The following is a 16,191-nucleotide window of genomic DNA, read 5'->3' on the forward strand; positions in this document are numbered from 1 at the left end:
AAAATGGAAAGACATTTGAAGTGGGCATTTTTAATAATCCTCCTCCTCCTCAGGGCCTGATTACTTTACAGCATATTATATGGGTTGGCAGAAGTGTGTCACCTAGTAGAGGTTCTTTTTATATGTTTTATAACAAAGTATATCCATGGCACAAATAAAATGATCAAAAGTGAAAGTGACGTGACATTCTGCCAAGTATGGTGACCCATACTCAGAATTTGTGCTCTGCATTTAACCCATCCGAAGTGCACACACACACACACACTGTGAGCACACACCCGGAGCAGTGGGCAGCCATTTATGCTGCGGCGCCCGGGGAGCAGTTGGGGGTTCGGTGCCTTGCTCAAGGGCACCTAAGTCGTGGTATTGAAGGTGGAGAGAGAACTGTACATGCACTCCCCCCATCCACAATTCCTGCCGGCCCGGGACTCAAACTCACAACCTTTTGATTGGGAGTCTGACTCGCTAACCATTAGGCCACGACTTCCCACATCATAAAAAAATGAAGTGAATAATTTCTCAATCCTTTTCTCTTTCAGCGGGCACTGATGGGGCGTCCCCATGCAATGACACACGCTGGATGCAGAAGTGGCAGTCATGGCAGTCATCAAGGCCGCTCAGGAGGACAAGTCTTTCTCTGAGCTCTGGATTCTGGCATGCTACAGGAAGACACTCCAGTCGCCGTCTCCTACGGGCCATCCCCAGACATGTCGCCCAGATACTGCAAGCAGATGTGCTCTGGCAGATGGGACACACTGGTGTGTGTTAAAGTAAATGCTGTTGTAATTAATGTTCCACTCCTTTTGGAGATCAGGTTTGCGATGAAGCTTGTGTTCCTGTTTGTGTTCACATGCAGGCTCTGGGGTGAAGGTTGCAGTATTTGACACTGGGCTGAGTGAGAAGCACCCTCACTTTAAGAATGTCAAAGAAAGAACCAACTGGACCAATGAGAAAACACTGGATGATGGTTAGACCTAAAACAATGCCATGAGACAAGTTTAAACGCATTCAAACAATCATTATTGCACTCTGAGTGAAGTCGACTGAATCAACCCATATGAATTGTTCAGATTATGAGCGTTAATCATTCTTTTATCTTTGTCTGTCTGGCATTCCTTCGTCAGGGTTGGGTCATGGTACCTTTGTTGCTGGGGTTATTGCCAGCATGAGAGAGTGCCAGGGATTCGCTCCTGATTCTGAGCTTCATATCTTCAGGGTTTTTACCAATAACCAGGTAGCACACAACACTCAAATCCATGATCCTATACAACCACCTTTCAGGATTAAAAATGTCTTTACTGTCACTTTCAGTCAGTTTATGCATCCCGGTTGGATAAGCGTGTAAATTAATGTTTTAAAAAAATTGAAAAGTTTTCACAAGAAGTATTAAGCAGCGCTACTGTTTTCAACACTGATGATAAGAAATGTTTCTTGAGCACTGAATCAGGATGTTCGATTGAAAGGGATACTTCACCCAAATGGAAAATTTGTCATTTACTCATTCTCAAGTTGTTCCAAACCTGTATGAATTTCTTTTTTCTGCTGAACACAAAAGAAGCTCTTTTGAAGAATGTTGTAAGCCAAACAATTTCTAAACACATGCATATGTTCTTCTTCTTAGGTATCCTACACCTCCTGGTTCTTAGATGCCTTTAACTATGCCATCCTGAAGAAGATAGATGTATTAAATCTCAGTATAGGGGGACCAGACTTTATGGACCATCCTTTTGTTGATAAGGTATGGACAAATTAAATTGACATTTATTCATTGAGCATAAAAAATAATTTTGATAAGAGCCAACCAATTTTAGCAGGGTAATTTTAGGTGCCGTGTAAAAATACACTGTACATCAATGTTCATGCTCTCTGAAATGTAGTGCTCTAATAAAAAATCTGTTTAACAAGGTTTGGGAGCTCACAGCCAACAAGGTGATTATGGTATCTGCTATTGGCAATGACGGCCCACTCTATGGGTAAGAAAAGTAGACAAATTTTTAGACAAATAGATTTGGCCAATATTCCCAACATACCTGTTGATACTGATATATATATATATATATATATATTTATTATCTTTTGTGTCTTCCAGAACTCTGAACAATCCAGCAGATCAGATGGATGTAATTGGTGTTGGAGGGATTGATTTTGAAGACAACATTGCCAGGTTCTCATCCCGGGGCATGACAACATGGGTGCGTTCTGTCTTTTGGTGACATAACAGTACTGCATTTTTCCTGTGTAGCTGCGTAAAGAGGCCAGTTAGAACATGTTTGTGCATTTTGATCTGACCTAAAAAGGGCAGACAGACACCTCCTGCTACACAGAGTTGGAGATATCTAGCCTCCCCTGCTTCAGGAAGGAGAATAAATTGAAGAGATGTACTTCAAAAGACTCGGTACATTTACTGCACCTTTGAAGTTGTTCAAAGAATTACAGCTTTGTAGATTTTCAATAAAGTTGCATATAAATGAATGTCCTTGAGATATAAGATATTGAAAATGGATTTCCCAGTTAAAGAACTGAGTGAGATTACAAAAAAATAGAATTACAATAAAAGTTTAGACCATTTAAAATAATCAAAGCATGTTTTATTTATTTGAAATAATAAACAAGTGTTTACCTAAATATATTGAATTGTTTTGGATTTAAAAACAAAAAATTGGGCAATTATACAAATAGAAATATTAATTTGCGTTGTGAATCAGTTTATTATAAAGAAGTGAACTCTTGCTCGCCATGCTGAATTTAGATTAAATGTCCGCTGATGTAACATGCTGCTCTCTTTCCCACTCGTCCCAGTATCTGTCAGTCTGTCTTGTTGGCTCACTGTTTTGCTCTCTGTTGATCAGGAGCTGCCAGGTGGCTATGGCAGGGTGAAGCCTGACATTGTGACGTACGGCTCTGGTGTGCGTGGCTCAGGATTGAAGGAGGGCTGTCGTTCTCTCTCTGGCACCAGTGTTGCATCACCTGTAGTGGCCGGAGCTGTCACACTACTGGCCAGGTGGGATATATGATCAAAAATAATATGAAACTCACAGATTCCCCAAAGTGCTTTGCATTAACATTCAGAAACTCCCTTTCGGAATATTGTCCAATTGTAATTTTGTTTTGTAGGACTTAACAGAACTAAAAAAATAAATAAATTATATATACTCCACCTAAATTAGGGCTGTCTGATTTCAGGACTATATACTTAATAAAAGGGAGTGCACTTTAATTATGTCATTTTATATCCAATTTAATCAGTGATTCAGATCAGGGTTTCATTATTAGGTCTGTGTTCGCTGCTTTATCAGGGCGCTGATAGTGAGCTCATGTGTACTTTGTACAATTATTGCTATAAACACAACTGATATGAAGTTGAACTAAATAAATTGGTCCCCTAAGCCAATGGTTTCCTGCACAAGTGCCTTATTTTTTCCCCTTTTGTCTTTATGAGTGAAAAATAAATTGAAATTTCATCCTGAAAGAAAAGACAAACAAGAAACGAATGAATTGTCAGAATCAATCTTATTTTCCACTGGGAATTTAAAGGCATAGTTTCTCTTTTACTATCTTAGCTCTTGCTATATATTTGATGTAGTCTGTACTCCCAGACTGTGATGGGCTAATCCAATTTGTCTGTGTTTCCACTTTATACAGTTTTCATTTCACCTCCTTCAGTTCTTTCTTTCTATCTCTTTCATATACATGTCTGTTTTCCAGTCCTCAACCTGCGGTTGCACTAAAATGAAATGCCATCAACCCACATCCATTTAAATGAGCCATGTTTGTCTTTTGTCTTTCCAGCACTGTTTTGAACAGAGAGTTGGTGAACCCGGCCAGTATGAAGCAGGCCCTGATCGCCTCAGCACGCAGGCTGCCGGGCGTCAACATGTTTGAGCAGGGCCATGGCAAACTCGATTTACTCAGAGCCTACCAGATCCTTAACAGCTACAAACCTCAAGCCAGGCATGTCTCTGGCATACGCACAAATATAGTGTTCTGCTCTTTGACTACCATTCTGCTCACGTAGCATGCTCACATTATCTTATTCATGTATGCTGAATTAGCCATTTAAAATGTAGCCGGCACCTCTATCGCACGCTCTTCAAGATTTAATTATGTTCCAGCCTGATTATAGAGTAGACTTGACACGGTTCATTATCTTGCACTGGCTCTCAGTGAGGTCATTGTCCTCTAATGAATTTCTAATGGTGTTTTTTTATTTTCTTTAGCCTGAGTCCGAGCTATGTAGATCTGACAGAGTGCCCATACATGTGGCCCTACTGCTCGCAGCCTATTTACTACGGTGGCATGCCGACAATTGTCAACGTGACCATTCTTAATGGTATGGGTGTGACTGGAAGGATTGTGGACAAGGTAGGAAGTAATGGATCGATTGCAATGCAAACTCTTTATGTTAAATTGTAATTTCAAACAGTCGTGGTCCATTTGATTCAGCTCAGTTATGTTGTGCATCCGCAGCCCATCTGGCAGCCCTACCTTCCTCAGAATGGGGATTATGTGGACGTGGCGGTGTCTTACTCGCCTGTACTCTGGCCCTGGGCTGGATACCTGGCTGTTTCCATATCTGTGGCCAAGAAAGCTGCATCGTGGGAAGGCATCGCTCAGGGCCATGTCATGGTTACAGTAGCCTCACCAGCAGAGAATGATGTGAGTAACAGTATGGTCCCTGAAATCTCCAGTAAGGTGAAAGTGCTCTTCTCCTTAAATCATAAGTTAATTTTATTGGCTTATGAGCACACTTCTTCAACCTGTAGTAGTGAAATTTGAGATCATGACCTGTTGTCTTCATGTGTTTGTATCCAGTCAGCAATAGGTGGCGAGATGACCTCTACTGTTAAATTACCAGTGAAGGTCAAGATTGTCCCTACTCCACCACGTAGTAAGAGGATTCTGTGGGATCAGTACCACAACCTACGCTATCCTCCTGGCTACTTCCCCCGAGACAACCTGCGTATGAAGAACGATCCACTTGACTGGTGAGCCTCCACTACCAAAAATAATCTACGTTCAATTCGTTTTTAGAAAATGCATTGCACTGTGAAAAAGAATCTCTAGAGGGCAGCATTTCATAGCTTGAATCTAGTAATAATTTTACCCCGGTTTTTCTTTTATAAGTGTGTAGATGACATTGGTTTTTCTGTTGTTTTGAAGGAATGGTGATCATATTCACACTAACTTTAGAGACATGTATCAGCACCTTCGCAGCATGGGCTACTTTGTCGAGGTCTTGGGTGCACCAATCACATGCTTTGATGCCAGTCAGTATGGTAGGTGTTCATCTAGAGGAGTGTTTTCTGTATAAATGATTCTTTTTTTGAAGATGGATTGGTTTTATGGTGCAAGTAGTGATGGAAATCATCGGTCTCTGCGTGCATGATTTTAGGGACCTTACTGATGGTAGACAGTGAGGAAGAGTATTTTCCAGAGGAAATCACCAAGTTGAGGAGAGACATCGATAACGGCCTGTCTCTCATCATCTTCAGCGACTGGTACAACACATCAGTCATGAGAAAAGTCAAGTTCTATGATGAGAACACCAGGTACTGAGAAGATAAAGGCATACCGTAATCTTTTGTGTCATTGTCTCTATCGTTAAAAGATGATTTATCAGTCCACTGTACTGCATGTAATTCTGGGTAAATGTTCAGTGGGGTCCAATAGTCTGAGGTCTGTATGTTTAAAGAAAAAATGTAGGAAAACGTATAACATTTATTATAATAATAATAATGTGTTATGTATTTTTAGTTCATGGGAAATATTTTTCTACTTATTACTTTAATCCTGAATCCATGAACTAAGTCTTAAGGTTTAAAAAAATAATAAAATACTTAGTTCAGTTGTTTTGGACACCAAAGTATATGGCAGGAAACCTAACTAATGCTAGGTTACTGAAAGTTAGCATTTCAATAGACCTTAATTTGTGTCAAGACTGCCTTGCTAATTACTTGATTTAATTGTTTTCACCTGACATTTTTATTCACCGATGGGTTTGTCTAATTTTCCAATTATCTTCTGTTTTCCTGTCCTAATTCAAATAAATGGTGCTTCCCATTAGGGTATTTAAGCGCCCTAATTAAAAACTAATGTTATTTTGGGGGGATTCATTGTGCGGTTTCTATTATTGGATGTGACAAATGCTTTTAAATGGGCCTCTTAGTAAAGTGTCCAATTCAGGACAATCATGTTTTGTTTGTCAAATAAAGGCAAATTTTGAAACTTGTGTGTTACACATTTGCAGACAATGGTGGATGCCGGACACAGGGGGCGCTAACGTGCCAGCCTTGAATGACCTGATCTCAGTCTGGGGTATGGCCTTCAGTGATGGTCTGTATGAAGGTGACTTCACAATGGCAGATCATGACAGTAAGACTCTATAACTTCTCACTATAACTAGCTGTATCATAGATTCTCGTTAAATACATGATATTGAGTAAACTGTTTTAATAGCAATAAGTTTGTACGAAACAAAAAATAGATTTCAATAATATACCATATCTTTTGCTTCTAGTGTATTATGCCTCGGGGTGCAGCATTGCTCGTTTTCCTGAGGATGGGATTGTCATTGCTCAGACCTTAAAGGATCAAGGTACACGGCACCTGCTGTGATCGTACACCTCATATCACTGCTGTGTCTGTGGAGACCAGCTAAAGGCTGCCTCTAATCCTCGTGTTATTGTCTCAAAATTTCTAGGTCTGGAGGTCTTGAAACAAGAGACAGCAGTGGTGGAAAATGTGCCTGTGCTTGGACTGTACCAAACACCCTCTGAGGGGGGAGGCCGCATCGCACTCTACGGAGACTCCAACTGTATTGATGACAGTCATAGACAGAAAGGTAATGGGCATTTGGGTATAGAAACTCACAATTTGGGAAAACAAGTCTGAGTTTTAAAAAAACTAGCCACACTAAATGTTTGGAAATGTTAATTTAATTAAATGTGTTTGGGTTCTCTTTTCTCCATTTAGATTGTTTTTGGCTTCTGGATGCTCTGCTGCAGTACACTTCCTATAGCATGACACCGCCCAGTCTCACACACTCTAAAAACAGAGTGGCGTCCCCTATAGGCACAGACAGGCCATTACCACAGAGATTGGAAGGTAAAACTTTTTAAAATAATTTTTTTAAATAACTTTGATCAGTTCTTAAATCATTGTAATGCATTTACATTTCATTTTATTTTATTTGTAATTCTTTTTTTTTAATGCACTTTCAATCCATTCATTATTTTTCAGTATTTTCATTATTAATTCATGTATTTTTTTTAATGCATTAAGGGGCGGTCACACTAGACTTTTAAATTGTGAATTTTTTTTGGACGCCGCTGCAAATATGGGCAGGAGCAGGATATAACATTAGGCACTAGGGGTGCACGATAAATATCGGCCGATAATTAATGCGCATCTCGTCAGTAAACCCTGTTCTCTAATCAGCGGTAAATTCCATCAGGTGCGTGATTTCACATAGAGCAGCTGTTACTACACAGAGCCGTTGTTAACACATCTCTGTTATCACAACATGGATTTCGATGTACTTGTACTGTGTCTTTTGCGATGGTGTCGAAAGCTTATTATATTGTACTCTGTCTTTCTCTCTATATATTTAAATGTATACACACTAATTATTGGATTTAATCTGATGATGATGATTATGATTTATATTATTATTATTATTATTTCGATAGGTAATCACCTCTACCGTTACTCCAAAGTGCTGGAGGCTCATCTGGGTGACCCTAAGCCTCGTCCTCTACCTGCATGTCCTCATCTGTCTTGGGCTAAACCCCAGCCGCTTAATGAGACTGCTCCCAGGTCAGTACACATGAGACCGCTGCCATTCTCAACTACTGCACTGTCACTGGAAACCAATCTAAATTTGGATGCATTGTCTTTTAATATCAACATCTGACAAGGTTTGTTGACATTGATTTGTTCTCAGCAATCTGTGGAAGCACCAGAAGCTACTGTCAGTGGACATGGACAAGGTTGTTTTGCCTAATGTGAGGCCATATCGGCCTCAGGTTCGACCTCTGTCTCCTGGAGAAAGTGGAGCCTGGGACATCCCTGGAGGTGAGGAATGAACTTTTGCTGCGTGTTTAAGAATTAATCAACCAGATGTACCCCCCAAAAAAAGCCTTTTAGAATTCAGCCAGCACGTTGCAGTAATCCATGTCTGTGTTTTACTCAGGGATAATGCCCGGCCGCTATAATCAAGAGGTGGGCCAGACCATCCCAATGTTTGCTTTTCTCGGCGCCATGGTTGTTCTTTCCTTCTTTGTGGTGCAACTGACCAAGTCCAAGAGCAAGCCGAAGCGCAGGAAACCTAGAGTGAAACGGCCGCTTTACCTTCAGCAACAGCAACAACAAACCCCTCACTCAGGCAAAACCCCCACCGTATGATCCGCAACCAACCACATCTGGACAAACTAACGGGGAACAGTTTTCCCTGCGGTGTGTGTGATGCCATAACCCCATAATAATAATGAGATCTGAAGGCTGTGTCTGTACATTTCTGGAGATGAACCAGCCACCTGTGCCCAGATGAAGGCCTTGTTTGGACATCAGTGTTCCCTCTCTTGTCTTTATTCAACACTTGCCTTTCAGTTTAGTGACCAAATGGAGGAATGTTTCCTTTTTTTAATTTATTGATGAATAATTGACTATTGACCCTTGCTTTCTATGTCAAATTGGACAACCGAAACCAGCCATTCAGTTTTCTTTGATCAAAATATTGGACTTGTTTCCACACATTCTCATTTTTGTATTCAGTCAGACTGTGTTTTTATAAAACGGTTGTGTGCTTAAGTCTTTTGTAAATAGCATCATGATTTCACTGTGGAATTATCAATGTTTTAAATATATCTTATCCGATATGAAGCAAGAAAACCTGCCTCTGTCTTTGTAATAAATCATGTTACAATGAAGGGAAAAACAAGATCAAGAGATGATTTAGGTAAACCATCAGAAGTATATGTGCCTATGCAACGGTTATGTTTACTTTAGCTACTTTGGATGATGGATGAACCTATTTGTTCTTAGTTTGCGTAAAATACATGTGCATAAGATGGATGAAGCTGTCGCAGTTTGACTGTTAGGGCCACTTATTTGCCTGAACATTGTTCAGCTCAGCAGTAAAATCTCACTTCAGGACATTTATTTGGAGGAAAGCCATATTTGACTTGGTCCATGTTTGTGTTTATCTTCATTACACCTCATACAAACAAACAAACATGTGCTCTCATATATCTTTCTAACAGGTTACAAACCAAACACCTTTAATGAAATTATAATTCAATGCACATTCTTTAATTTAAATATGATGTTTGTTCCCAGAGGCTTAATTTTCAGCAGCTATTACTCTTGTTTTTAGTGTCACATGATCTTTCAGAAATCATTAGTAAGCTGCTTTGGTGCTCGGGAAACATTGCTCATTCGTGTTGAAAACAGTTGTTGCAGCTTAATATTTTTGTGGAAACCATGGTACACTATCATTCAAAAGTTTGGGCTAAGTAAGATTAAAAAAAAGAGAGAAAGAAAGACTTTTATTCAGCAAGTGAGACTGAAGACTGTAATTGGTGCTGAAAATGATGCTTTGTCAGCAGACTCATCGCAGGAATCAGTTACATTTTAAATTGTCATTATTTCATTATATGACTGTTTTCATGGAGTTTTTTGATAAATATATCTTTAAACATTTATCTTTTTTTTTTTTTTTATCCGTGTAAGGAATCATTGTTGCTGAAAGTGCAGAAAATATAACAAATTGAGTTTCCTGAGGTAAAAAACATTCTTCACAATCCTAGGCTTTTTGTAACTGAATACTGGTGTTCTTCAATCTTAATCGGTTCAACAAAGTCTGCTAAGCAGTCCTGTAGATTCCTTCTCTTTTGCTTCAGGCCAGAGTGAAATCGACTAATTCCAATAGAAGAGTTAGGGGCTGGGAAGTCTCTCTAAATCTCGTTCCTGATCCATTTTTAATGGGAAGATTAGCCTGTGAAAATGTCAACAGTCCCTTTCAGGTGACGCAACCTGATAGAGGCTAATGACATGAGGAACATGGGAACTAACCCTGACCAGTTATCTGTGCCTAAGTGGATTTCCCAAGTCTTGTCATAAAGGAGGTCACATGTTCCACTTGTCCCTCATATCTAGAAAGTTCCAAGCTTTGCTTGTGATTTTCTTGGGAACATGGAGGAACTGGCTAGAGAAAGCATCAGCTTTTTAACAAAGCCCTCTCTGGACACAAACGGAGAGAAGCTGGGCTCGTTTGGAGCGGTTTTCATCATGCTGAAGTCGTCGCTGGGTGCAGGGCTTCTCATCTTTCCCTGGGCTTCTGAGAAAGCTGGAGGATTCACTCAGCTGTCACTGTGAACATGTCAAGTAGTTCTGTGCGGTTGCAATGAAACTGATTGTTTAAACATTTTATGACTCAGGTTTTCTCATGGTTTCATCACTGTGGCTTATACCATATCGATCATATGCACACTAAAATAATTATCTTTCCAGTGTGTCCAATAATCATTTTTAATCAGTGGACTTGTCATCCTGGGCAGTTCGTCTTCAGTCATTGGACAAAACACACATCAGGCTGTGGTCAGAGAAGTGTGCGGTCCTGCCATAGACAACCTCTGTGAGATATGCTATGTTTTCAACCTCTTCTTTATATCTGTTGCTTTTCTGATCATAGTGGCCAACCAGCTTCAGAAATGTAAGCAAAGCTGTTAATAAGGCTTTGACCTTTTCTTTTTATTACTAATTGCTCATATAGTGTCCTTGTAAAGTAGCCATTAATCATTATCCATATCCTCACATTGATTCATCTCCGTTCATCTCTCCCAGTGTGTGAGTTAATTACAGGCTTTGTAGAATCAGAGATGCAGTGCTACTGATAGTCTGATACACAGAGCAGAGATTTGTCCTGTTTCTCCTTTGTCTCTTCTTCATTTTCCCTCTCTCTGCTCCAAGGGAGATCAGCATACAGAAGTAATTCCTATAGTGATTTTTTTTCTAGTTATACTCTGCTCAAGGTGTATCTAATCAGCTAGACATTGGTGTTTACTCACAAGTCAGAGTGATTTCTCTTTTATAAGGGAATGATTTTAAATTAGTTATTTTTAGTGAATTGTGTGCAACAGTTTACAAATGATTCTTTTGGGTCTCAGTCGAAATGTTTTTGGAAAGGGCATGGAATTTGATTGAAAACTTTGGGAAGCCTGTTAAGAGTTGGGAGTAAATAAATAAAACGATATGAATTTTATGAAGCGCTTTTATATTATTGCTTCTGTTTTTCATTAGGACTTTTATGGTCAATTGGCGTGAGAGTGCACAGCATTATGAATAGCTTTAAAATGACTCTCCTCTGACTAACAAGCAAAGCTTTCTTCCCCATGCATCATCCAGATCATTTGTTTTATGTCAGCCGCATTTATTTTCTCATCTATAGTCTTTGATATTTACTTTTGCTCCGTGTTCTAGGACGTTTTGCCGCCACGTATCTCACTGTAGCCATCACTGTGAAATAGCACATGAGGCCGATCCATGAGCTCAATCTGTCGCCTCTTTACAGAAGTTGGGTGAGTGTGAAGTGACAGAGCTTTCAAATGTAGTTGCAAATTGTATAAAAGATCCCAGCATCTCTAGAACCATCTTTCCTCTTGCCATGCCCCGACAAATCTTTCATCCGTGAAGCCACCTGCTTAACTATCATTTTTATTATTATTTAGATTAAGCTCATGGGCTTCTATGTTCAGTGTCATCCCGACTATTTGCTTTGGCTTTCAGGTGAGTTTTCTTACTTTTATCCAACATGCTGCCATTTCACCTTTGAGGAAAAAGAGAAATTGTTTCACTGAATATCTTCACTCCATTCCACAAATGAGGGGAAGCCAAATTGCTTTTGCTCTCGCTTTAATATTTAAGGTCAGGTCAGATGCAAAGCTTGAAAAATGGTGCATCTTTGAGGTGAGTTTTATTTGGCAACGCTGGGGGATTGTCAGAAATGTAATAAAAGTCCACTGGCATAGCAGAAGAGCGCTGAATTTCTCTGTGTCCGCTGCCCGAAGCTGATTGATTACAAAGCGGCAATGGAAGGAAGAGGGAAATGGAGATTTGAAAAGAGCTGTGCAGCAGGGGAATCGGTGAGAAATGGCCTAGTGCAGAAAGTTAGTTATTACAGGAAAAGCCTTTTTCGGTGCAGGCAAAGCGTGCTGGAGATCAGATGTTTGAACACAGCTGTGCTTGTGCTGATACTGTGTCTGTTTCCTGCATTGCTGTCTACAGTAGTATGGAGAACCGAAAGTTGTCCCACTAGGTCTTTCTTCTCTGTGGTATCCATGTTCATCTGCCTCATCATCTACTCTCTCAAAGGTCAGTAATTACAGCTCATTTATCAAAACTCGATAAGAGAACTTCAAATGGAATCATGCTTCCTGTACATTAACAAAATTATGTTGTGAATGCTAAATTTTACAAGCCACATTTAGCCGTCATTTAAATGTATTCACTTCAGAAATATAAATATAGAGATTTAAGTGACACTAAAGACAAAAACTATTCCATTTAAAATAAATTTGTTTCTATTCAAAGCATCCTGAAAAAAAAAACCCCATCACATTTATACAAAAATAACAAGCAGCACACATTTACTGAACCTGTTAAATTATTTACATGTTTTTAGATCACTTTTTTATTTACATTTTTATCAAGGAGAGTGTAATGGTTGACTGGCATACATACATTTTCTAATGTGCATATTGTTTAACAGATGAGCTGGACTATTTTGTAGGAGTCTTTTGGTATCTGCCATTTGGGAGGAACGTTGCTCCTGATTTTGTTTTGATGTCATACAGTGGGGGTGATGTGACCATGATCGTTGCCAGACTGCTGTTTGGAATCTCAATCATCACCATCTTCCCCATCATTGTCCTGCTTGGAAGGTATACAGCAAACTGTCTTCTGGCTATTAGGAGAAGAGTTACAGTACATTTCTAGATGAATTGACATGTCTGTGTGTGTAGATCTGTGATTCAGGATCCACTGCTGCGGCGACGACACAAACACACAGCGGTGAAAGAGTCTTGCCTTGACCACAGTCTGGGTCACAATCACAATCACTCTTCTCATCGCAGTGTTTGTTCCAGACATTAGCAAAGTGATCATTGTGGTCGGAGGAGTCAATGCTTTCTTCATCTTTATGTTTCCAGGTAATTGGGTCTTGTCATCTTGAAAAATGAATATTCGCAATTAAAAAGAAGTCATGTGTTTTATATTATTATTACATTCTGATTTATAAAAATATTCCTCTTGATGTGACAAATTTAAATAAGAATAATGGATTCAGCTTGATTCTCATAACAAAGTGTCTGTGCGTTTTGGTATAATGTAGCATGATGTGTATATTTGTATAATTTTGTATTCATTTGCACTATTTTTTTATTGAAGGACTTTGCCTAATATTAGTGGTGCAGTCTGTTCACACTTTTCACTAAATCACACTTTTCTGTGGTACCTATATATTTGGCCAGAGCACTTCTATTGCGATCATGCAACTCATAAGTGATATTTACATTTCTGGCTGTTACTGTTCAGCACAAGGACATTGTATTGTATTGGTTGACATCATTTTAGACATTGCTCCAATACTTCACGCATAGTTATGTTACAATCAAGTTTGCATGGAATGTCATGTAAATCTTAACTATTTATATATTGTCATTTTTTTCATGTTCTGCATTTGAATGGCCAATGTCACATTGGAAAAGATGTGAGCTTAGTTATAATAAAAGAGTATAGGACATGAAATTAGAAAAAGAGCAGAAGCTGTCTTTATATTTGGACTATTCTTTAGGGCTAATTGGAAACTCATTTGTACACAAGCAAGGTTAAAAATAAAAATAAAAAATGTCTGAACAATTGATCGTGAAAATGTAATGTTCTTTTTTTCCCGTTAATTCAAAATCAGTTCATTTCAACACCCATTGACTGAAAAAAGCTGAGAAATGCAGAGACAGATCCTTTTTCAGTACTTTATTGAATAGCAGCACTCTACATAATCTAGAATTTTAACAAATTTAAGACGAATATAATACTCTGCATCCCTTCAATAAATCTCTACACTCACTTATAAGAGAGAAAGCCAGTATACGGAAACATACATGGATATAAGAAGTAGTATTCTTCAAACGATGCCATTAAAATTGACTGCTCATATAGTAAGTTTTAATCATTTCATATATATATATAGAGAGAGAGGTTTTGGTTCCGTTACTGGAGTAATATAAAAGAAAATAAGAAATGCACAAAATCCATTTAAAGTAGCACAGCTAAATTCTACCGCAAATAATTTACTGGACATTCATTTGTTACATGCACTCACTGTGAGGGATAAACAAACCAAACAGAAGGCAGGATTGGTGGGAAAGCAAACGGAAAGGAACAATGAGGTTTGGGCCGTGTTGGTTTTGAGTCGTTTACACATTGAGCCAACCATAAATTCACACAAATACAACAGCCTTTGAGTTACTGATCAACAAATAAGAGCTGTGAAAGTCTGACCCACTTTGAAAAATCCTCTACTATGAGAACAGTTTTTGCTCGTCCTGAGAAATGACATGACGTCAAATGTTCAATTACAGAAGAAGCAATAAAACTAATGGAATAAGAATTTAATGCCACTCTCTAGCTCTATGTACTCTTCCTAGATCCAAATATTATCATTTTCAAAAATTATTAATGTAAAATATTCAATATAATTCTATTATTTCTCAGGATATTATCTCTCTCATCTATGCTTCAGGTACATTGTGCTTTTGGACCAGATGTTTATTTGGTGTGTTGTAAATGTAGGCCCTTTGACTGGCAGAATGCGTCATTGGTCGTGTTTAACAAAATTACCAGTCTCTCTCCGTGGCTCAGTGCATTACACAAATGCGTCATGAAGATACAGTTCAAAGCACTTATAACACTATAACTAATTTCAAATGACCTTTAAAGAAACACTATTGTCAATGGACGGCTGTAGAAATACTTTGCTGCACAGTTTTTGTCTTCTCAGAAGTTGTACCACAGGGAACTGTTTGCAAAGCAGCGGATGCATGTTTGAATTTGGATGAAATATTAATCAGCCTCATCTAGTTTGAAGAGGCTGTTTATGCAAGTTGATATTTCAAATGCAAATGCGACTCAACCAGGTGAGGTTCCCAAATGCTCTGGGGTGTTTTCTGTGTGTTGCAGTGAAGAGGGGAAGAGGGAATTGGTACTGTGTCTGGCGTTCTCTACAGCCGACACTACTTTTGGCTCAATATCAAATGGATACTGTGTAAACAAGTAATTACAAAAAGAAGGAGACAGAGTGGGGAGAGCACAGAGAGAAAGGAGTGGAGGAAGGGAAGTTAACAGAGGGAGGAAGAGGAGAAGAAAAGATGGTTTTCAGGCATAAGGCGGGACCGTTCCACCTGCAGACCGGCTCACTTCTCAGTCTCTGTTCAAGCTGCACCAGGCGGCTAGAAAGAGAGAGAAAGAGATTTACAACTCTGTAGGACAATTACACTGTTTGTGTATTTTGCAAAAGCTGTCTCCTGAAATACAGCTGAAATAAGCTTGAGAGATTTCGAACTTCAAAAGATATTAATGCAGAGATCGGGCACGCTGAAAATGAGAGTAATCCTGTAGGGCAGGTAGGAATACTTAATGGCTGTGAAATGTAAGGACATCACCCCACAGACACAAGAAGCTTCAAAGGCTGGCTTGGCACCAATGCCCACAGCAGCCCCTAAGGCTGGCAGCAGTGGAACGTACCAGGCACTGCGACAGCGGACACATCCTCGGGTTGGCACAGAGTATCCACTTTCACATGCTGGAAAGCCTTGCAAGCTGCAGTCTGAAGGTGCCTGAGAGAGAAGCAGAGAAAGTTAGAAAACGTTACAGCACCGTAATGACTTTAGATGCAAAATAGCACCAATAATATATTGGTAGTTTTGACCCTCAGATTTTCGGGCCAAGAGGATCTGAATGTAACTTTCATAAAATAAATAAATAAAAAAGGAGTATCTTTGATAATTTAGTTTGATACGTAAATAATAAAGCTCTGTTATTGTATAAAAACACTCAAAGGTGTGGTCACATTTTTAGAACAGAAAATCCAAATGTCTCTCTTGTAAACGCTGTAGAGATGTATGAACAAAGAAGTCA

The 16,191-nt window shown here is 39.1% G+C and overlaps 2 protein-coding genes and 2 pseudogenes across 3 annotated transcripts in view; 3 read left to right on the forward strand and 1 right to left on the reverse strand.

The window, feature by feature from the left end:
- Positions 1-519: 519 nt before the first annotated feature.
- On the forward strand, positions 520-8,884 carry LOC113070216 (membrane-bound transcription factor site-1 protease). Its single transcript, XM_026243439.1, has 20 exons — positions 520-758; positions 857-967; positions 1,125-1,234; positions 1,622-1,738; positions 1,906-1,973; positions 2,090-2,192; positions 2,850-3,001; positions 3,790-3,951; positions 4,218-4,362; positions 4,468-4,656; positions 4,813-4,985; positions 5,161-5,276; positions 5,393-5,549; positions 6,248-6,372; positions 6,518-6,595; positions 6,701-6,841; positions 6,973-7,104; positions 7,689-7,815; positions 7,943-8,073; positions 8,192-8,884. Exons 1-20 carry the CDS (start codon positions 581-583, stop codon positions 8,401-8,403), a joined length of 2,727 nt encoding a protein of 908 aa, XP_026099224.1. The 5' UTR covers positions 520-580; the 3' UTR covers positions 8,404-8,884.
- Positions 8,885-9,010: 126 nt separating this feature from the next.
- Positions 9,011-11,276, forward strand: LOC113070217 (putative sodium-coupled neutral amino acid transporter 8; annotated as a pseudogene).
- An 810-nt stretch (positions 11,277-12,086) lies between these two features.
- Positions 12,087-13,490, forward strand: LOC113070214 (putative sodium-coupled neutral amino acid transporter 8; annotated as a pseudogene).
- A 523-nt stretch (positions 13,491-14,013) lies between these two features.
- The window catches only part of necab2 (N-terminal EF-hand calcium binding protein 2), a 79,637-nt gene continuing 77,459 nt past the window's right edge, over positions 14,014-16,191 (reverse strand). For both annotated transcript variants that reach the window (XM_026243441.1, XM_026243440.1), the window contains 2 exons: positions 15,799-15,890; positions 14,014-15,503 (listed from right to left, as the gene is read on the reverse strand). In XM_026243441.1, coding sequence (XP_026099226.1) covers positions 15,475-15,503; positions 15,799-15,890 — 121 coding nt within the window. In that variant the 3' untranslated portion in view covers positions 14,014-15,474. The remainder of the gene's footprint in view (positions 15,504-15,798; positions 15,891-16,191) is intronic.

Source organism: Carassius auratus, unplaced genomic scaffold (assembly GCF_003368295.1).
Source record: "Carassius auratus strain Wakin unplaced genomic scaffold, ASM336829v1 scaf_tig00003529, whole genome shotgun sequence".
Taxonomy (NCBI): Eukaryota; Metazoa; Chordata; class Actinopteri; order Cypriniformes; family Cyprinidae; genus Carassius; species Carassius auratus.

What these genes read in the sequence shown, in the direction of transcription:
- LOC113070216 (XM_026243439.1), top strand. Translation starts at nt 581, where the DNA reads ATGCAGAAGTGGCAGTCATGGCAGTCATCAAGGCCGCTCAGGAGGACA. An exon ending in TGAGAAAACACTGGATGATG is followed by an intron (nt 968 to 1,124) that starts GTTAGACCTAAA and finishes TTCCTTCGTCAG; the next exon opens with GGTTGGGTCATGGTACCTTT. An exon ending in TGACAGTCATAGACAGAAAG is followed by an intron (nt 6,842 to 6,972) that starts GTAATGGGCATT and finishes TTCTCCATTTAG; the next exon opens with ATTGTTTTTGGCTTCTGGAT.